At 52.0% G+C, this 21,890-nt stretch overlaps 1 protein-coding gene across 2 annotated transcripts; it reads left to right on the top strand.

The window, feature by feature from the left end:
• Nucleotides 1-35: 35 nt before the first annotated feature.
• Nucleotides 36-11,667, top strand: SPATA3 (spermatogenesis associated 3). Of its 2 annotated transcripts, none has more exons than XM_047871450.1 (4): nucleotides 36-469; nucleotides 4,056-4,230; nucleotides 6,362-6,504; nucleotides 11,619-11,667. In XM_047871450.1, exons 1-3 carry the CDS (start codon nucleotides 157-159, stop codon nucleotides 6,465-6,467), a joined length of 594 nt encoding a protein of 197 aa, XP_047727406.1. In that variant the 5' UTR covers nucleotides 36-156; the 3' UTR covers nucleotides 6,468-6,504; nucleotides 11,619-11,667. The 2 variants fall into 2 exon arrangements, with proteins under 2 accessions (XP_047727406.1, XP_047727407.1); XM_047871451.1 differs by lacking the exon at nucleotides 11,619-11,667 and adding an exon at nucleotides 5,169-5,249 and having other exon boundaries at nucleotides 6,362-6,438.
• Nucleotides 11,668-21,890: the final 10,223 nt, after the last annotated feature.

The raw sequence follows: 21,890 nt of genomic DNA, 5'->3' as shown, positions 1-21,890 counted from the left end.
TGTGACCTCACAGGAGGGCTGTAGGTGACTGTTCTCTGCGGGGCTGAGGTCCGCAGAGCCTTCCCCCAGGGCAGGGGCAAACGGCCCCCTTCCAGGAGGGAGCCGGAAGATTAGGCAGCTCCATGTAGGTCCACATGTAGGTGAACAGAACCCACCATGAGGAAGGGCAAAAAGAAGAAGCCAGAGTCCAGACGCCGCGGCTCCACACCCCAGCACGCCAGCTCGGAGTCGTCCACACCCCAGCACGCCAGCTCGGAGTCCACACCCCAGCACGCCAGCTCGGAGTCCACCCCTCAGCCCAGCCCTGGATCCACCCCGCAGCCCAGCTCTGGATCCGTCCCCCAGCAGCCTGCACCCCAGGCTCTCCCAGCTCCAGAAAGCAAACCCTCAGCCCGGGCCCCTGCACCGGCCCTGGGCGGGTTGCCTCCGGACCCTACCACAAAAGCACCCTCTCGATCCAGGAAATCAGGTGGGCACAGGGTCCCCCAGAGGCTGGCTCATTTCGGGTCGTGGCGTTGGTTGACACGTATCCTGGACCTGTGCTTGTGGGGTGTGTGGGTTTGGGGCTTTCGCGTTTACCCAAGAGACTAGGATTCCTGGATCTCGCCATTCCCCACCATCCTGAGTCTCAATGAAGAAGGCAGCCACGCGTACATGTCGACATTTGCCTTGGCTCTGAGACGATACTAGCTCAACAGGAGTCAGGAGTGCCGTGCGGCTGCTCAAAAATAAAAAGCAAGGATGTGTTAACAGAAATATACGGTTTAGGACGAGGGAGGTGGTCATACTCCGCCCTCGTCGGACTATCCTTGTGTGCTGTAAAAGATGCTTCACAAACCAGTCCAAAAGAGATAGTGCAGGTTAATGGGGGATGAGAGGGCAGGGAAGCAAGAACCATTTGACGTATGAGGTTTGGTTGAAGGCATCGGAGGAAATCTGTCAAGTGAATGTCGGGAGCACACTTGCTCCGTGTTGCCCTCCGACGTCTGACTAAGCGCCCGGGAGTAGGGTTGCTGAATACAGTACAGGACACCCAGTAAAATTTGAATTTCGGACAGACAAATGATTTTTTAGTGTGTGTCCTAACATGGCATGGGCATTCTGCAGGTTTTTTTTTTAATTTTTTTTTTCAACGTTTATTTATTTTTGGGACAGAGAGAGACAGAGCATGAACGGGGGAGGGGCAGAGAGAGAGGGAGACACAGAATCGGAAGCAGGCTCCAGGCTCTGAGCCATCAGCCCAGAGCCCGACGCGGGGCTCGAACTCACGGACCGCGAGATCGTGACCTGGCTGAAGTCGGACGCTTAACCGACTGCGCCACCCAGGCGCCCCAAGGGCATTCTGCAGTTTTATTTGCTAAATCTGGCGGCCTTCCCTGCGGAAAACACCGTAGATAGGCAGATTTCTGCTCAACACGAAGAAGACATTTCCGACGATTAGTTCTGTCTGAAAATGGAATGGCTGTCTAGGAAAAGTGGTCCCCCGTCTTCTTGGGTAGCCGGGGTCCGAATGAACCTTGGATTGTGTAGAGGGAATTCGAGTGGCGTTCAGGAGACGGGCTGGTTCATACTTTTGCTAATAGTGGTAATAACTAACTAACTCTCGCCACTGGGTATCAACGATGTACCCAGCATTCGGCTCAACTGTCTATGTTAACCTTCCCGTTTGACGGTCCTATAAAGGAGCTACTGTTATCATCGTCTCCCTTTTATAGATGGGGAAACTGAGGCTCAAAGAAATCAAACCACACACTCTCAAGCAAGCAGTAGTAGCGGGGAGAGGGCAGCCTCCATCTACTCTGATTCCACTACCCTTGCTCTTCACTGTGACATTGATTGACCTTCTGGTCCCAAGAGTCCGGTGGTTTCCCCAGGAGGAAGAACACCCTTCTCTGGGATTCTGTTGAATTCACCGTGAGCCAGTGCCGGTGGCTCTATGGTCCTGAGCAGGCCACGCTCTCTGGGCTGCAGCTTATTCCTCTGCGACGGTGTGGATACAAAAAAAAAAAAAAAAAAAAATGTGGGGTTTAGTCAGAGAGCCAGATCCAACATACCACTGTGACAACAATCCTATTTCCATGGCTAAGAATCAATTCATTTTTAACATGTAGAAATAGTTATAAGTGTGATATATCATGTGTATTGTGATCATCAACCACGGACATAAACATTTCTGGATTACGGCCTTCAGAACGGGTATCTGTAGAAAGCAAAATTTTCCATCCCCAAATCTTTTGATGAATGCATGTAGCTCACCCCTGGGGAAAGGGTTCTGCTTATTGAGATGGCCGAGCAGGAAACAGTGATGACCTGTCAGCGGTTACAGTGGACCCCCTACACTTCTTCTGCCAGAGGAATTTTCTCCCTTTGAACCGGAGTGGGAAACAATGTTGGCGATAAGGGACAAAGGCCTTTATTTAAATAAAGGGTGCCATTTTCTAAAATCCAAATCTCTTTGTATGCAGAAAACATTGTAGTTCAGGAAAGTACAAGTCTTCCACTCAAATGGCTATAATCGAAAGATGGACAGGGGCACCCGGGGGGCTCAGTCAGTTGAGCAACCGACCCTTGATTTCAGGTCAGGTCACGATCTCATGGTCATGAGATCGAGCCCTGCGTTGGGCTCTGCACTGACAGCATGAAGCCTGCTTGGGATTCTCTCTTTCTCTCCCTCTCCCTCTCTGCCTGTCTCCCCAGCTCATGCTCTCTGTCTCTCAAATCAGTAAACTTAAAAAAAAAAAAAAAAACTGAAGTTACCATGTGACCCAGCAATTCCACTCCCAGGTACATACCCAGGAGAATTAAAAACACAACATCCGTACAAAAACTTGTACGTGAATGTTCACAGCAGCTTCAGTAATAATAGTCGAGAAGTGGGGGGAAGAAACTCAATATCAACCACCTGATGAATGGATAAACAACGTGAGGGGTATCCATACAATGAAATACTATCTGACATATTGACACGTGCTCCCACACGGGTAAACCTCAAAGACATTAGGCTAAGTGAGAGAAGCTACTCCCCCAAAAGCCCACATGTGTGATTCCATTTATGAAAGGTACAGAATGGGCAAATTTCTTGCCAGGAACCGGGGGCAGTGGGGGAAGGCAGTGCCTGCTCAATGGTTATGGGGCTTCCTTGGGGGACAGATGAAAATGTTCTGGAATTAGTAATGATGGTTGTACACCTCTGTCGATTGACCGAAACCACTGAAAACTTTAAGGGGTAAATGTCATGTACAGGAATTAAAAGCCTATTAAAAAAATTGTTTTAACAGAGAAAAAAGACCAGTGTTGCCTTTAGAGTCCCTTCCTTCCCCATTCCAGAAAAAGTATCTGTCGTGGGCGGATCTAAGCAGGAAGGGTGCTGAGTCTGCCCGGTGGACCGCTGGCCGAGCTTTGGTCGGAAGAACCTGTAGCTCGGTCAGGAAGCCAGGCCTGAAGTCACTGCACGAGGAGGGAGTTATCCGCCCGGAAGTCCCCTTGGGTAACAGCACAGCATCTCCGAGTTCCGCTGGGATCCTTGGCAGGGGACACATGGGAGACAAGTTTGGGGAGGCGTCTCAAGGACCGTAAATCAGAGCAGCAGCTGGCTTCTGGATAAGTCAGTGAACCCCGGGCAAATGGACCTTGGACCAATGTCAGATGCCCCCTCTCGCCGAGCAGACGGTCCCCTGCTGCCGTCCGTTCCCGTGAAGTCTGTCGAAGGAGCACCGAATGAGTTAGCACCCCGGAGCCGAAGCCCACTTCTTGAATCTACTTGTTGTAAGGGCACAGCCCATATATTCTCTGAGCCTCTGTTTCCCTATTTGCAAACTGAGAATGGCGATATTCCACTCGGCAGGGTTGTCCTGACAGACGAGAGGATAATGACGAGGGGAGGGAGGAAGCATTGCTCCGGTGTGAGCTGTTAACGGCATGATTTTGCAATCCCCAGGGAGCTGCGGTCCCTAAAACAACCAGCTTCCCCTGCTCTCTCTCCTGTGTCTCCCTGGCTCCTGCCAGCCTCCTGGAGGCCGGGGGTCCCTCATCTGTCTCCTTCTCTGTCCATCCAGGGTCTCTGACTCGTGCGGGGCCACGGGCCTTCTGTTCCTGTTCCGCTTGCCCCGGAAGCTCTGCTTGCTGGCGTCGTCTGGGCCTGTGTCACAGCCGCATCTTTGATGTCCTCCTTCCTCTACCCTGGCCGACCATGCCAGGAAGAGGATTTCCAAGCCTCCTCACTTTCTACAGGTTCTGGAGCGCGTGGGGGGCTGGACCCTCAGGGCACACAGTTCCTGGGGTCAGGCTCTGCCCCGGACCATAGTAGCAGCCATGGGTAACTTCTTGGGAAGCCCAGGCAGAAAGGAAGCCTCTCCCGGGGTGGCCAGTTCCTGGGGTTTGGCACCCTGCCCTTTCTGACCAGACCCACACCCCCAGGGTACCCCCCCCCCCTGCACGGAGGGGTGCCAATTTTCTTCCTTACTGAAAATGGCTTCTTTGGGAGGCACGTTTTTCTTTTCTCCATGGGCCCACTGCTTCCTCAGAGACTATGCCCTCACAGCCCTTAGTAAATCCCCTGTCACCCAGAGCTTTGTGATTAAATGCTGTGTTTGGCGATTGGCCGCCTTCTCTGGCCCATACCACAGCTCAGAGCTTCTGGTTCTTGACCCGCATCTGCACTACCCCCCAGACTTTAGTGACAGATGCTGATTGCAACTCACACGTGCCCTTGGTAATAGCAAGATCCCCACTCCTTCAGCGGTTGCCGGCTACTTCCGGCAGCTCCGCAGGAGACATGCCCCCAGGCTGGGCAGCCTCCCGTAGAGTCTCCACGGTATCTGGCCTTCCTTTCCTCTTCCACGGAGCCATCAGGAGAAAGCCACCCCTCATGGGAAGACCCCTGTGCAGAAAACTGGACTGAACGTGTCAGTCCCCCTGCCCAGTGGCGCAGGGCTCTGTGCAAGGGCTGGTTGGAGGGGAACCCTCATCATCTGCCCCCAGTTCTGGGCCCCAGAGTAGTTGCACCTGTATTCAGGGTCTCACCCGATGTCCACGAAGCGGCTTCCCACTTGGGGATCTCACACCCCTCACCCAGAAGCAGAGCCCACCTCCCCCTCCCCCTCATCCTGCTCCTTCTCTTGGCTGGTGTCTCCACCACCAAATCCCCTCTCCTGTCCATCCTTGAAAAGCACCATCTCTCAGACATACGAGAAGCAAACGGATACCCAGGTGTGTTGGGAGAACATGCGTAAAGCCAAAAATACAACCTGGTAAGTCCCCGTCGAGGAATGATCTGCCCACCACTCGCCTTTACTGACTTTCCTCCCACACACTTAGTATTCCTATCCATCTGGTGCTAAGCCGAGCCACGGATTCGTATCACTTTAAAACCAACAAGCGGGAGAACCTGTCCTGGATAGAATACTAAGCCCTGTGAGGAAAACCAGAACAGGGAACTTTACCCTTAAAAACCGTACCGTCTACGTGGTAAGCTGAGACCTGGGCCTTGGGATCTCAGATGCAAGCCGGAAAGTGACGTCTGTCCTAGAGATGTTCTAAGAGCTTCAGGAAAAGAGTGCTCGCTCCTAAATCAGGGTCCAGGGAGACTTTGCAGTGTCATTGGTATCTGAGCTGAGTCAAAAAGGGTCTTGGGATCCTCTGTGGCTTAAGATGAAAAGACAGAGCATCCTAGGTGGCAGAGGGAAAGGTAAAAGACTTAGAATTAGGCAAGTGAGGGGAAGGGGCAGAGATCCAGTCTGGCCGGGGTAAGACGTGTCAGTCTTGATTCCGCTCAAGGAATCCAGGGTCCATCATCTTGACACCCCTTGGTAGAGTGGAATGTGAGACCTTGGCCTGAAACACACAGTCACGTTGAATAAGGTTCTCTACTTCAGTAGGATTGATGTCACCATGGATACTGCATTTTGTCAAAGCCTTCCTCGGGAGCGTGATCATCTGTTTTCCTCGCCCGTGTGGTGGGCGTCATATGTTGTTTCCTCAGATTCCTCACCCCCAAAATGGAGTCACGTGACACAACCCGCTTCACATGGTGGTTGTCAGGCTTGAGGAAGACGCTGGGTGTGAGATGCTTGGCACGGGGCCTGGCACACCGCGGCCTTCGCCGCCTTCGTACCCTGCTCCCTGGGTGTCCCGGGGAGCTGGCACCCCAGGCTAGCCCATCCTCAGACGCAGGGACTCTCGCGACAGGGATTTATTGGAAGGGGTGGGCGGAATTGTGTCCCCCTGAGAGGAGGCTCGGTCACGGGGAGAAGGCGTTCCTGAAATCCCGAGGCCACCCTACGATTTCTGCTTTCCCTGCCTGTAGACGGGCACTAGAGTCCCAGCTTCCCCCAACCTGTGGGCTTTCTGTTTCGCTCTACAGAGAACCTGCAAGAAAACACTCCACTCATCGTAATTCACGTGCTCCAAGCTCTCGGGCCTGCCGCTGTGGCTCTGGGAGCCCTGGGGGCTGCCTGTTACATCACTGAATCCTTGTGAATAAACCCCAGGCCCGCGGCCCGGCAGGTACGTGGACCCCCTCTGTGCCCGCTCCCCCTTGCAGAGCTGGTCCTCAAGCCACCGAGCCACCGTCCCTGCAGGACCGGGCCGAGGGAGTGTCTCTCCTTCTCTGAATAAAGGGGGAATTTATGGGTGGGCCAAGCCCCCAGCCTCTCGGGGAAAGCTTAAGAACCGAGGGACTCTTCCTGGATTCAAGGTCACCTGGCTTTGTCAAGCAGCCCCGACGCTCTTGGACAATGCCAGACCCATACTGGGATTGTCAAACCAAGGTTTCCCCAACCCCCACCGGCCTGGGATACCGGACGGGAGAAAATGGGAGACGTGGAGCGGAGGTTCCTAGCCAGGCTCCTAGGGGCAGAGCCTGAGACAGGGATTTGGGTCCACAGGATTTGTGGAGGAAAAAGGAGTGAGGGAGGTAAGAGGACAGAGGACGGAGTAGAGCGAGGAGGAGGTCAGCGGGGAGTCCAGCTTCAGCTCGACCCCAGGGGAGCTTTGGCGCATGAATTACACCACAGAGCTGGTGGGGATCTGGGTGGGCACCAGGAGCACCCACAGTTGTCCCCAGTGCCAAGTCCCCATTGCAGTGAACGCCTGCTAATGCTGGTCGGGTGGTAATGGCAGCTTTTCCACCCACCCCCAGACCTCCACCGGCCCCAGAATGGACAGGGAGCGGCCACAGCAGGGCACGAGGTGGGAACAGATGCTCAAAGTATCTCAAAAGCCTGACCCAGACAGTAAACTCACCACCTGCTCAGGGGCTCTGCTGCCTGATCGAGGGACTATTGTGGACGCACCTTAAGTTTCATGAAATTCCAGAGCCACCAAGAGGCTCTATTTCCCCATCTAGAAACAGGGAAGACCGTGGGGCCTTCTTCTCAAGATTATTGGAATATAAGATAAGGTGGCCAGGTGGCGGGTCTTATTACTCCTACCACCATGGGGGTGGTTGGAAACATGCAGGCTTTGGAGTAGGTCCCAGGCCTGACTCTGCTCCCTGGTGGCTGGGTCTTAGGGGACGCATCACTTAACTTCTGTGAGAGCCACGCCATGGCTAACGTAGGGGGCCTAGTGACGACCTCCAAGGGCGATGGTTTTGAGGATGCCCTGAGGGGATGTTCAGACATGCCAGGCGGGTCACGGGGGATGGGTAGATGGTGACCGGCAGTCCGAAGCATGCCCTTGAGCCATTTTGTTCTAGAGGCTCCTTACAACAGGGCCCACGGGTGTCAGCTTGGGTTCTGTCCCTCGAGGCGCGCAAGTTTAACGTCAGATCCCGATCCACACCCAGGATCTCTGGAGCCTGGGACAAGTTCCTTAACTCCTGACACCTCATTTTTCTTTTTGTTAAATGGAGGTAATGATAGTATCCCTCTCGCTGGGTTGACACCTGTAATATCACTTCCTCTTTTTTTTTAATTAGCTTCCTTTTTAACTTCCACGCATTTATTTTCAAGGGAAATTTAGTTCTGGCCGTAAATGGAAAATCCTATCCCTTTCCATAAAAAGACTACACAGTAAATATACATCCAAAATGTCATGGAATTCTAGCCGATAAGGATACCTGAGAAAGCCTCCGCTTTCAAGGCAGTGCCCTGTGTGCTCCAAGGACAGGTGTCGGATGTTAAGACAGGCAGCGCCACACTGAGACGCTGCCTTCCACTTTAACCGGAGCTGAGAGACCCCGGGAATGGCAGGGACCCCAGTTACTTAATGTGAAGCATCATATATACTGCAGTTCACACAGTGCTGAGCCCTGCGCGGAGGGTGCAGGGAGGGGAGGAAGGAGATGGTTGATGGCAAGGAAGGGAAGAGAAGGTGGCCGGGAGGGGGAAATGGAGAGGAGGGGAGAGGAATGGAAACCCGTCCCGGGTCTGGAGGAGGTCACCCTCCCAGGGCCTGAGAGTGAATCAGTGGCAGAGTCAACAAGACCCCAGAGACTGAAGCCCCGAGTGTGTTGGGGGTGGGGGTTCAAGTGGCTGGTGGGCCCTATGTCACGGATGTCACTTAGAAACGCACGCAGTGCACGAACTTCACCCAGCTTTCTTCTGCTCCGAGGGGTAACTCCTTATGTCCTCTCAGGGTGGGCCCGGTGCCTGGATGCAGGGCTAGGGTGCAGCTTTCTCGGGGCCAGGCAAAACCAGCCCAGAGACAGGTCTCCAACCTGACAGGCTGGTCCGGCCAGCGACCAGGGACCAGGGACATGCTAGTCCTCTCTCTGCACAGAGCTGTCCCTCGACCACTCTGGTTTCCCCTGAGGGAGAGGGAGGCTGTGCCACCCACCCCGAGTGGCCTGAGACAGGGTCCTTCCCAGACCCCACAGCCCTGATGAGGTGGCCTTTCTCCACGTAACCCACTGCTTTTGTCAAATTACTGTTCCAGCACTGGGATGGCACTGGGGCACTTGAAATGCGTTTTAACCGACCTCAGCAGGCCTAGCCTCTTCCAGACCTGCTTCTGTCCGAGCCTGTGCTACAGGGTCATATCCCATCATTGAGTAGACACTGTGAGTCTGAGGGTCTGATTATGGCACCACCAGCAGGGGGCAGGAGAGGCCTTTCTAGAAGCCTAGAGGTTGCAGTGACAGTTCCTGGACACTAGTCAAGCATAGTGTCTCCCACTCTGACTTCCCACTGTCCCCCACAAGAACCCCTGCGAACTCTGTCAACAGGCAAGTGGGGCAGCACGGCTGTGACATGTCAGTACTGGCCATGTGCCCAGCACCACACCGGGTAGGTGAGACTTGATGACACCAAGGTCCACCAACAGCCGACGGCTAGGCTTGGGACTTTGAGGTCTGGTAAAGTCAGTGCATCTAGGCTGGCCAAGGCCCCCAAGAGAGGGGAACGGGATAATAATTCACAGGGAGACACAAATGCTTACCTGACATCCAAGCTAGAAGGCAGAGTGCAGATGGGGGGAGTGTTCATTAATTAAATAATGCATTCATTCATTAAATATTCCTGGGGTATGTACCCTGTGCGATAGGAGTAAACCAAGACGGACAAAAGCCCTCCCCTGGTGGAGCCTGCATTCTAGAGGGCACAGACAGACAATTGACAAGTCAACGAATAAGCAAGATCTCTTGATTGTGTGGCAAATGTTATGAAGGAAATAGAGACATAAAGTTGATCTGATAAAGAACAGAGAAGGTCAGAATGATCGGGGGGGGGGGGGTGCTCCTGGGAACAGGCTGGTCTGTAAAGGCTTCTCTGAACTGAGGCACACATGGCAGAAAGAGCCAGACTATGCAAATATGTCTGTGTTCATGCAGACAGAATAGCAAATTCAATAGCCCTGAGGCAGGAAGGAGCCTCACACGTTTTGGGGGCCAGACAAGAGGCCAGTATGACTGAAGCCGAGACCGCCACTGGAGGGACCAAGGTCAGGCAGGGCCTCGAAGATTTCTGTTGTGTTCCAGATGGGTTGGAAGCCCCAGCAGCAGGGCAAGAGCAAATTCTTATATAGCACTTCCTGTGTGCAGGCACTGTTCCGGGTGCTTTACATATATTCATTCATTCATTCTCCCCTCAGAGGGAAGTCTCTCAAGCTGCTGATTTAGATTTCAAAATAATTGCAGGTCCTGTCAAGTAGCGAATGGAAAAGGGGGAGGAGGACGAGATGGGAATTGTTTGCACTGCTCTAGGCAGGCAAAGATGGCACTTGGAACAGGGTGATGGCTCTTACGGATATAGAACCAGCAAGTCTTGCTGATAGATTGAATGAAGCGATGAGGGAAGGGAAGCCTCAAGGAGGAGTCCTTGAGGTGCCATTGCCAGAGGCACAAGGCACAGGAGGGGGCAGTAATCAAGAGTTCTGTTCGTTGTTACCGTTAAGATGTTGGACAACCAAAAGGACATGTCACATAGGCAGATGGATATATGGAAGTCAGCGGAAAAGCCCGGTCTTAGCTCTAAGCGTAGGAGTGATTAGAAATAGCTGAGATATACAGCCACAGGCAGTGGCTAAGATGACTTGGGGAGAAGGCATAAATAGAGTAGAGAGCCAGGAACTGAGGCCAGGAAGAGGTCGTTTAGAAGTCTGCTAGTGAAGGAAGGTGCCTATGGAGAAGACACCTACTGTGGGTCTGCTCTGGGTCTAGGCAAGTATGCAGGGTCCCTATAAGTTCTCAGAGATAAGCAGAACGGATAGGTTCAGGTCAACAAGTGGTGTCCACAGGTAGGGAAAGGCAGCAAGGAGACAAGAATCTCAGTGGAAGGGGCTGAGCAGGGCTGGGACCTCTGATCATAAGGACCCTGCCGCTACCTTTCTGTTTGTCCACGGAGTGTGGACAGACAGACATGTGCTTCCCTTTCCTAAGGGGAAAGCACCCACTACAATAGGCAGGAATGTTTTTAGAAGGTGATATGGGAGCCAAGTGCAGAATGAACGCCCAATGCGGATCTGTTGGCTTGGACAAGTGCTTTAGCCACTGAAAGCGACCCTGAGGTTATATGAAAGTCGGTGTGTGTGTGTGTGTGTGTGTGTGTGTGTGTGCATGGGGGGTACACTGAGTCATCCTGGGTTCCATAGGCTCAGCAATTAGCCACTGCAGAAGGGAAATAGAGAGTTTGGTGTCCTTCTCAGTCCATAGACTATAGAACCATCTAATGACAGTGACAAAGCCTCCTCTCTGGGAAAAGGTGTTTCCAGAATCCTCCTTCTTAAAGCGTGGGAAGCCCCTCTCTTAGCATCCCTCCAAGAATGATGAGACACTACAAGCAAAGGGCTATTTCCCCTCTCCTTTTGGGCACTGAACATAGTAAAATTCATTGCCACAATCCAGCTTGGGGGCCGTGAGGCTCTATCGTAGCTGCTGGGAGCCCTGGGAGAAGGGACAGGAAAAGAAGGCGCCAATGTTGACTGAGCCAAGTACCTGCCAAGAACTTTGCATAAGTGCGTTATAGCCTAAAGGGAACACCAGGCTCTAAGTGGCTGTGTTTAGATGAAACTAGCTGACAAGACAATGACAGAAATTTGAATCCTAAATCATTTATTTTTCCACAAGAGGATCTTAGCTGCTGAACCTTCACCCATGGGGTGGTAAAACTGGGAAGCCACCAAAATTCCAAGGTCATGGAATATTGTCTAAGCTAATGGCTCTATCCTCATTTTTCTTACAGATCCAGTTTCCATCGAGGATCTCTCTTGTCACCAAAATAGAACAAAAAAAAAAAATTCTGTTTCATGAGTGTGTTTTACCCAGAGACACAAAGTTCGACTTGGCAAGTGCGTTGGGCGATGGGTTTGGGATGACTTTGAGAGCCCCAGGCAATGAGGGTGGGATCCTGCAGTTTCCTGTTGGGGCCACAGACCCGCTGGTGGGGGGTGGGGGGAGGGCAACTTTCTCTGCACATTCAGAGCAAACTGTTTCTGATTTTCCCAAGCTAAAAACAAGAATTCTAGAACTTAATTCAATACCTAACACAGTCAACTGCACTTCCGTCCAGTGGTAATCCCGGTTAGTGGGAACAGGAGGAATGTGCTGGCCCCCTTCCAGGCCTGCGCCTTGGGGAACAGGGGCCCTGTGCCCGGGGACACTCTGTCTCTGGGAGATGGCTTCATTTAGCTTCACCTGTGATGGGGGACGCGCGGGGTCAGGGCCAGTCACCACTTGCAGTCTTGTGCTCTCTCGGAGGACTTAGCCACACCCGCCAGAGGCTGGTGGGGCTTGAGCAGCTGAGGCAGAGGTCTCAGTTCAAAGTGGGAGTACAGGAGAGGGGTGTGAAACAGGGAAGAGATGACAGTCCATTCAGGTGCGGTGGCTCCTGAGGACAACTGAGGCCTACCCAGTTCTGCTGGGGCAACGATGGGAAACAGACCATATACCTCAGAGTAATCCCACCGGAGGCAGGAAAGCTGGATGTTTAGACACCCGTCCCATTTGTCCTCAGTTAAAGGCTGCTGGAAGGGAGATGGTTCTTTCTCCCAGGACTTTCCTCCACTCCAGAGATGAAGCTCTCAGGCAAAGAAGGCAGATGGCTGCACTTGGGAGTCCAGAATGCACTGAAGCCCTCAGTAATGACCAGGGGATGTGAGGGGGCAGGGAGCCAGCCTACCTGTAACAGGGAAGGCGGGACTGGACCAGGTGGGCCGGGCCAGTCCCAAGGAACCCCGCAGCCCACTCATCACCTCCCCATCCCGGGATTTCCTTTCCTAAACAGGCACTGACTGATAGGCTGGGAGAGGGTCCCTACCCCTGGACTGAGAGTCACCTCTTCTGGGAAGCAGCCCCCCCGAGAAGAATGCAGACTTCCAGGCTGGGGCAGGGTCACGCTACAGTCGTGTCCTGAGGGTCAGCATGAAGGGGGCATAGACCTGGTGCCGAGGACTGGGACCCCTGGTCAACCTGGCTCCTCTGACTGAAGACACTCAGCTCCTTTTCCCGGCATATTAATCAGTCCCTTTTCGTTGTTCCTGTCGGACAACCTCACCCAACCTGACCTGAACAAGACGGGGATGTATTGGCTCCCGTCAAGAGGGAAATTCCAGCGCAGATGCGGCTGGTTCCGGGGGTGCAGACCGTAGCCCCAAACCTGTTTCTGCTTTTGCAGGGTCACCTATCTTCAGGCAGGGGGCCTGACGGCTGCAGCAGCAACAGCCCCCCAGCCTCTGAAGGTCAAGTCTGGCAGGGAAGGTGGTCTGTTTCCCAGCAGCAAAAGGGCTCTGATCAGCCTCTGATCAAGTCCTGTGTCCCTCCTGGAACCCACGCTCTGCCCAGGGGAAGGCAATGCTCTGACTGGCCAGGCTACAACCACCTGTGGAACTGAGGGTCAACCCCACGGAAAGTCTGAGGACTGACGGCAGGGAAGAGGCCAAATGATAATTTTCGTAACCTGTTACCCAAAGAAGTGGGAACCCATGCCAGGCAGCTAAAAACCACAGCTTTCCACTCCAGATGGTTTTGGGCCTGTGACCAGAGCTCTAGTGCTGCCCTCCACTGCTGCCCCCTTCCCCTCCACCCCCACCATTTCACCAGGATGAATGCCTGAGTCGCTAGGAGTCAAGAATTCACAGTTGCCTTGAGCCACAGACCCATGGCATTTGGATTCCTCAGGGCAGTGGTGACCTGGGCAGTCCCACCCTCCCACCTGCGGGAAATGTGACTGGCTGTCATCATGACTGGGGGATACTATGGGCTGTTAGTGATGAAGGCTGAGAATGCAAAGCACAGGACAGTCCCACACAACAAAGAGTTATCCCACCCAAAATGCCAATCGCATTCTCTTTGGCAATCACTGCCACCGGGGCTCACCCGTGGATACTCTGGTAGTACACTGCCCTTGCATTGGGTCTCACAGTACTGGTCATGGACCATAGGCATCACTCTCGAAGAGCGGAAACCATGCATGATAAATGGTCACATGCCAAGCATCCCCCAAGTAATGGGGGGATGTTGGTATGTTCTGTTCTGTTGGTATTTCCTGTAGGACATACCCTCTTCCCTCTATTTGTTAGGTCCTGGAGGCAGACACCAGCTGTTTTTCCTCTCTCGAATCCTTCCTGGCACATAATAGAATCTCATGAATGAATAAGCCTGCCCCCACTGGGACCATTTTTTGATAAGCTGAGATTTGGGTTAGGCCATTGCATTCAGAGTGGCTTACAGTGATCGTTGGATTGAACTATTTTAATTACCACCAATTTCGAGCAACAGCCCCAACAGGTGCTTTGGAGAGGGAAGAGGAGAGCTAGAAAGAAGCGTGGCCAAGTATACTTCTGACCACAGTGCGAGAACTAAGGCTACCGTGGCTGTGAGTTTGGGGACAGCCTGGCTGAGGCTGGGCCTGTGGGTCTAGCATCTTCACCAGGCTAGATTCAGACCTTGGCTCTGACTATGGTCTCTAGACCACAGACTGGCTATTCCTGAGAAAGTCGAGCCTTATCCCGCTGCAGCAGTCCTTCTGAGGGCAGAAGAGGTACACCGGAAGAGGCTACAAGAGGTGAAGAGCCAAGTCCAGGCTGCCCGAGCCCCCTGCACCTGCCCATCTGGCCCACCCAGCTAACTGGCGCCAGGTACTAGGACCAACTGAAAGGTCCCGAGCTTTTCAGATACTACTCTGGTCCTCCTCCTTCCCACCCTACCCTCCAGAGGACAACCACTCTCCCACTGGCCACGAAACCTGGTGGGCTACAGGTAGATTGAGTAAGCAGGATGCAGGGAACTAAAATGACAAGTCCAGTCATAAAACTGAGGTGGAACACCCAAGGGCAGCCCCTTCCATCTCCTCTGAGGTCCCAGGCTCAATGCCATGTTTGGCAGGGCAGTAAATCAGGCCTGTGGCTGCTGGTAGCCCATAGAGGTAAGACAGCTTTTCACGCTGCTGCTGCAAGTTCTGGCTTCACTGGAAGATTCTAGAAGACCGTTTCTCCCCAGCCAGCGCTCCTCGGTATAGGCAGCGACAGCATACACATTAATAACATGCAGATACTATACTCTCACGACACCTCACACAGCCAGTCATGGAGACTCGGAGCAGGAATTTGAGTTGACAAAGTGGCCTTGTGAACGATTCATGATACGTTCCTGGCCAAAGTCAGGGAACTGAGCCATGAGCTGGCAAAAGGACTGGGGCTAAGAAGTCTTAAGGTACCTCCTTACTGGGAGTGTTGCATTGTTAGCTGCCAAGGAGGGAAGTATCCAAGGAAGAAGGCCAGTTGGTCTTAGCTGCAGGGCTGAAGCAAGGGATCCAGGCTCAAACTCCTCCAGGAGGTTGAGAGCTAAGGAGTTCTGTTCGAGTCCGGGGCGACTGATCCCACTTACGAAGAACATAAAATAGGGGCACCAGGGAGGATCAGTAGTTGAGCATCTGACTTCGGCTCAGGTCATCATCTCACAGTTCGCGGGTTCGAGCCCCACATCAGGCTCTGCGCTGACAGCTCAGAGCCTGGAGCCTGCTTCGGATTCTGTGTCTCCCTCTCTCTCTCTCTCTCTCTCTCTGCCCCTCCCCCACTTGTGTGCGCTCTCTCTTTCTCTCTCTCTCTCTCTCTCAGAAATAAATAAACATTTAAAAAAGGAGTACATAAAATGGATGAATTGGACAATCGGCTTGTCTTGCATTAGACTCAGGATGAAAGGTCTGGGTGGGCCAGCTCCATGAAGATGCTGAACCCCTGGGATTGTGTTCTCTTTTTTACCTTTCTCTTCCTCCCTCTTCCACTTTTTCTGCCTTTCTCTTGCCTGCCCACCTCCAGTGGTCAAGGGTGAGCTGCTTGTACCTTGTTCTGGGAAATCCGAGGATACCCGGGACGCCTGTGTGGATTGAAGTCGGCTGCAGAATGCCACTGGGATTTAGATTTACCCTCTGGTGCTCTATTCTGCAGATGTGGTAGGAGGTGTTTTGATGAGCTGATAAGGGATCTTGAAGGAGGTAGTGCCTGTGGAAGAATCCCACAGCTACTGTAGCTCAAAGAGCCCAGCAGGCCCCCCGGGCGAGCCCCTGGAGCTGGGCAGAGCTGGCCAGGAGAAGTGGGTTGGAGGAACTTTTGGGGTCTACGTTGCACTTTGGGGGGATTTGTGTTTCGCGCATATGGTGGGGGGGTGTTGCTTTCTCTGTGGGAAGAAGCGAAAGGAAAGTCTTCTTGTTCTAGTGGGCTTAGGAACCGATTTGCCCACTTTCTTCCTCTTACTCACTTAGCAAAACCACATCCTGGTTCAAAAACCAGTTCTCCATCTCTGGTGCACGTCCAGAGGGACTTGGTCAAATACAACCATGCCTCCTGGAATTACTCTAAATTTATGACCTCGAACCAAGTAGGCTTCGGTGCTGGCGGGGATTGAATCACCTCACATCTCCCTGATACTCTTCTGTCTTCAAACTTTACCCCCAAGTCTCCCCATCTACCAGCCCCTCTCTAGTCAATATTCATGTCCCCTTCACCCAAGACAACCACTGGTTTGATTTCTACACCCACCGACAGACAGACACATAGTTTTGCCTGTTCTGGAAACTCATATAAGTGGAATCAACCAACACACACACTTGTATCGGGCTTCTTTTGCTCAATGTTTTGAACCTGATTCATAGTCTTGTATATATCAATAATCTATTCCTTTCTCTTTCTGGGTATTTCCATGTGTGACCATGCCACAATGTGTTCATCTCCTTGCACATTAATGGGGATTCAGATGGTTTCCAGTTTGGAGATTTAAAAAAAAAATTTTTTTTTTAGTGTTCATTTATTTTTGATAGAGAGAGAGAGAGAGAGAGAGAGATTGAGAGAGAGAGAGCATGAGCGGGAGAAGGGCAGAGAGAGGGAGACACAGAATCCGAAACAGGCTCCAGGCTCTGAGCTGTCAGCACAAAGCCCGACGCGGGGCTCAAACTCACAAACTGCGAGATCATGACCTGAGCTAAAGTCGGACGCTCAACCGACTGAGTCACCCAGGCGCCCCTCCAGTTTGGGGATTTTAAAATAAAGTTGCTATGAATATGTTTGTGTGATTCTTTTGGTGGGCTAAAGTTTCCCTTTCTCTTTGGTGTATAGCTGGGAATGAAATTCCTGGGTCCAAAGGTAGGCCCATGGTTAACCTGAAAAGAAACTGCCACACTCCCAAAGTGGCTGTGCCATCTGACCCTCCTGTACCAGAGTATACCACACAATCTGACCATTTAAGGACCACGTTATCCCTCCGCAAAACACCCTCTAATGACCTAAGGACAGGATATTTAATTACAGTAAGGAATTATTGTAAATTTGTAGGTGTGAAAATGACTTTATGTTCAGCTTAAAAGACGTCCTCCTCAGAGATACACATAGAAATACTTAGGGACGAAATGATGTGGGACACGGGAAATGGAGATACGGATGAAACAAGGTGGCCGTGAGCTGATCGCTGTGGAACCCGTGTGATTGGTTCACGCTGAGTTCATCATCTTCTTCACTCTACTTTTGTGTTGCAAGAGGACCAGAGCCAGACAGAAGTTAAAGCAGTGAGGGCACGTTTTATTCTGGAAACATCGCAATAGGGGAAGAGGGACCTCAGTGTAGAACTGAGCTCCGTTCTGAACATAGGGACAAGGGGGGGGATTTATAGTCAAGGAGCAGGGTGGGGTCGATGGATAGAAAATTACTAAGAGGAAACATAGGGTAAGGGGCAATTCTGGCTTAACTAACTCGACAGGATTCTTGCTGTAGGCAAGCCAGGGTAAAAGATATTGAGAGGGATAGGTGAGGATTTTGATCAGATATCAAGGATAGTTAGATACCAAGGATTCTGTAAACTGACCCAGCAGGATTCCCACTAACACCAGATGAAGCAGGCCAAGGTCTGGGCCAGATAAGCCTGGCTACAATTAGGTCAAGAAGAGACACTTCGGGGCGCCCGGCTGGCTGCCTGACTCTTGATTTCGGCTCAGGTCATGATCTCATGATTCGTGGCTTCGAGCCCCATGTTGGGTTCTGTGCTGACAGTACACAGCCTACTTCAGATTCTCTGTCTCCGCCCCCCCCCCCGCCCCTCCCCTGCTCATGCCCGCTTTCCCTCTCACTCTCAAAAATAAACATTTTTATAAAAATGTATTCTTTAAATTTTAAGTGTTTTAAAAATCCTCCAGTTGAGGTCTTTCCAAGGCCCCTCCCTCTCTGACCAAATGTCCTGTTATGCCCCACCTACGGCGTTCCAGCTAGGGAGACCTCCCTGCTGTGTCTCCCCAGAGCCGGGCACCCTCCTGCACTAGGCCTTTGTGCTGGCTGGTTTCTGTGCCTGGCACGCTCTTCTCCATAGCGCATGGCTATCTGAGCCGAAGGAATTTGAAAAACAGCAGGTGCAGGAAGGACTCTGTGACCTTCCCCTCAAGTAGGTCATAGACCCTCAGGTGAGAGATGGCTTCTCTATACCTACAAGAAAAAAAAATAATAAGCCTTATCTCTAAGACAGCTGTCCTATCGCATTTTCCTACAACTTTTCATTCTTCATCAACCTGGCATTGAAAGGCTCAGGTATAACCACTTCTTCAGGTCTACATTTCCTTATAAAATCTTCTACATCACATAAAACTTAAATAAGTCTGCATGCTTTTCTCTTATTAATCTGGTTTTTTTGTTGTTGTTGTTGTTACAGAAGCCCCAGCCAAGAACTTGGACGGGTAGGGGAAAAGATGTTTTTCTTTCTCTGCATTTGCCTTCGAGTCTCTGCTCAAATGTCATGTTCTCAACGAGGTCCACCCTGACCAGCTGCTTAGAACTGCAAACCCCCACTTATTCTATTCCCATGACCCTCAGTCCTCTATAAAACACTGTAAAATTCACTTATTGCTTATGGTGTTGTTATTGCCTGTGTCCTGCCTCTAGCCTGGAAGATGTACCGGCCAAGGATCTCTTTATTGTTCACGAGTATACTGCCAGTTCCTGGCAATGCCAGTGGCTGGCATACAGAAAGAGTCAATATTTTGTATGGATTGAAAGAAAGGGAGAGAGTGAAGCAGAGAGGGAGAGAAAAAAAGAAGGAATGCGGAGAGAAGAAGAAAGTGTAGTATATAGGGTAACATTTTTCGAGGGGAAGGAAGCCACATATGGAGGCACTTTTGTTCGATTAGTGTCTTGTCCATTTTATTACCCTGTTTGGTTAATATCAGAAATAAAAGCAGGGGCTTTTCTTGGTCTAGTGTATAGGCTGGTCTTAGAATGAGCTCACCTGAGGGGCCCCTGGCTGGCTCAGTCAGAAGAGCACACAACTCTAGATCTCCGGGTCATGAGTTCGAGCCCCACTTTGGGTGTAGAGATTGCTTTAAAAGGTAAATTAAACACTTAAAAAAAAAAAGGGCACCTGAGTGGCTCAGTCGGCTGAGCATCCGACTTCAGCTCAGGTCATGATCTTACGGTTTGTGAGTTTGAGCCCCGAATCGGGCTCGCTTCCCCTCCTCTCTCTCTCTCTCTCTCTCTCTCTCTCTCTCTCTCTCTCTCAAAAATAAATAAAAAACTTTGAAAAATAATTTTCAAAAAAGAATAAGCTCTCCTGAAGTGATGTCCCATGCACGTCAAGTGACTTCAAAGGGCTTCAAAGTTACACATCTGGACCCCTCAGCTCTTTGGAGCCAAGTACAGTCAGTCACAGGCCCCACGCTAAGAATTGGGTCAACACCCTCACGGTGCCACGGGGCTCCTCTGGCACTCTGCTAGTCTGTGTCCGTCCAAGAGGACCCACACACCCAACAGACTGACCACAGGCCACAGGGGAGGGACTCCTGTGGGGAGGGGTAGGAGTGGGAACGTTGGTGGAAGTTGGTGAACGCCCCTTCCTTGTCACTGTGACCTCTAGGGGGAGCTTCCCGGAGTGAGCCGAGAACCCAGAACTGGGGGACTCCCAAGCTGAGGGCAGGAAGCCTATGGCCGACTTTTGGTGGGTGGGGCTTTCTCAGCCCCGGAGAGTGAAGACAAACCACTTTCTCAGCTTCTTCAGAGAACGAAGATGAACAAGGGGTGGGGCCAAAGGGAGCGTTAGCAAACCACACAGGGAGGTCTTCTGACTGCCCAAGCAGCCACTGGTCCCAACTGAAGGGAGAAGGGCTGGAAAAGGAGCCCATGTGAGTGTGGGACCGAATTCTACGTCAGCGCCCAAACAGCCGGGCTCTGCCCCAACACTCCCCCTCCCCCACTCAGGACTACCCTCCCCCTCCCCACCAGGCCACATCCTTGAGGCAAGAGAAGGCTGCAGAGCAAGGAACAGTGGCCCTTGGAATTGGGAATCAGGTCGCGAGTTTACCTCATGCAAACCAGCTCCCTGGAAACCTGCAGGGAAGAGATGACTCAACACAGACATCCCAGAATCCTCCCTGGCTCTTGGCAAAGAGCCTTCCCCCCGCCCCCTCAGCCGCAGCTGCTGGGGTGGGGGGTGAGGGGAATGCAATGTGCCTCCTTTCTCTTATCCCTCCTGTACTGTTCACATGGAGCAGCAAACACAGAAAGCCCTTATTCACAGGCTCCATAGCTTGGCCCTCTATTGAAAGCTTTCTGGAAATGCAAATTCCTCAGAAGCAGATTCTTTTCAAACACTTTAAAGTTGCGTACTCCCCCTGAGAGCGGTTAAGCTGACCAAGACTGCCCTGGGCTGGAGGCTCCTTAAAAATAATATTTACATTGAAAGGAGAAATGTCTGAAACAACCAGAAAGCAGAACTCCCAGCTGAAGTCAGGCTTGGCGACAAAAGGCCAGGGGGGCCCAGTTTCTCTGGGCCTCACCTCCCTGGGGGCATGCAGGTGGAAAGCCCGCTGCTTTTGCTTTCTGGGCCCCTCCCCCACTTGGCCTTGCCTCCTTCATTCAGTACAGTCTTGGGCCGATACCCACGATACCCACGTTAGTCCCGGGTGACTGGGACCCAACAACAAGACAGAATTGTTGCCCACCCGAAGCTCGAATCCAGGGAGCTAGACAAGCCTCCAGAGGAGCAAACTTTCCCCTCTCCTGGGGCCCTGAGGCCTCCTGCTCCTTTCAGCCCGTAGAACCCTGAGATTGTGTGTGGTCTCAGCCCCTTCTCAGAGGGACAGATCCCCACAGGGATGGCTGTTGGGTCAGTAAGACTGGGTATTTTAAGTCTTGTCTTTGTATCTGTACATGAGGCCCCTCCTCCAGTGCCTCAGGCTTCACCTCCTGCCAGGTCCCCTGGGAGCCTCTCCTCCTGCAGCAGCTCTCCCTGGGGGAGGGGTGCCCTCTCCTCCCTCAGGCCTCAGGCGGGAAAACAGGATTCCTCTCTCCTCTCGCGACCTCTTCTACCCCCCCCCCAAACCAAGAGACCACTTGATTAAAATAGACATTTCCCCCCCTGATTATACAGGATTTCGTACCAGAGATTTGATACCCGTTCTTTTCATTTCTCATGGAAATCTTTCCAATCGCTCAGTTTTAGCAGCTGCAGGAGGTCCCATCAGACGACTGCTCCAGAATTGCTCAAATGAGACCCCAAAGGGTGGCCGGTTACGCCGCTGTCCCACAAGACGCCACTTTGGCCTAAGGGTTGAGCTAAAAGCACTTTAAAAACAGCAGATCTAGAAAGGGCATTCTAATCTCCCCCTTTCTTTCTGAAAGCCGGAGATTAACAAGTCCCATGCGAAGGATGCCCTCCCTGTACCAGAAGGGAAGCAACACTCCGATCAAGGACAAGCAGTTGAGAGCTGGGGAATTCTACACAAACAGGCCTCTTCAAGATACTCATTTTCCTTTAGCCTCCCCACGTCGCCTAGTAATTTTCCCACGGATGTCTCGCCTTGTTCAACCTAACGGAGGAGTAAGTCGTTTTCACCGTTTCTTTGGGTCTTCATTCCCTTACGAGTTCCCAGGTCACATAAAATTTATATAAATGTGTGTGCCTTTCTCCTGCTGACGGGCCTTAGGTGTTTAATTCTCAGTCTCAACCAAAAAAAAAAAAAAAAAAAAACCCTTAGAGGGTAGAAAGAAAT

The sequence above is a fragment of the Prionailurus viverrinus genome, chromosome C1, assembly GCF_022837055.1.
Source record: "Prionailurus viverrinus isolate Anna chromosome C1, UM_Priviv_1.0, whole genome shotgun sequence".
In the NCBI taxonomy this organism is placed as follows: Eukaryota; Metazoa; Chordata; class Mammalia; order Carnivora; family Felidae; genus Prionailurus; species Prionailurus viverrinus.
Note: the sequence above shows the minus strand (reverse complement) of the source record. Positions and strands in the feature narration are given on the sequence as shown.

What these genes read in the sequence shown, in the direction of transcription:
- SPATA3 (XM_047871450.1), top strand. Translation starts at nt 157, where the DNA reads ATGAGGAAGGGCAAAAAGAAGAAGCCAGAGTCCAGACGCCGCGGCTCC. An exon ending in CTCTCGATCCAGGAAATCAG is followed by an intron (nt 470 to 4,055) that starts GTGGGCACAGGG and finishes CTGTCCATCCAG; the next exon opens with GGTCTCTGACTCGTGCGGGG. An exon ending in AGCCTCCTCACTTTCTACAG is followed by an intron (nt 4,231 to 6,361) that starts GTTCTGGAGCGC and finishes TTCGCTCTACAG; the next exon opens with AGAACCTGCAAGAAAACACT.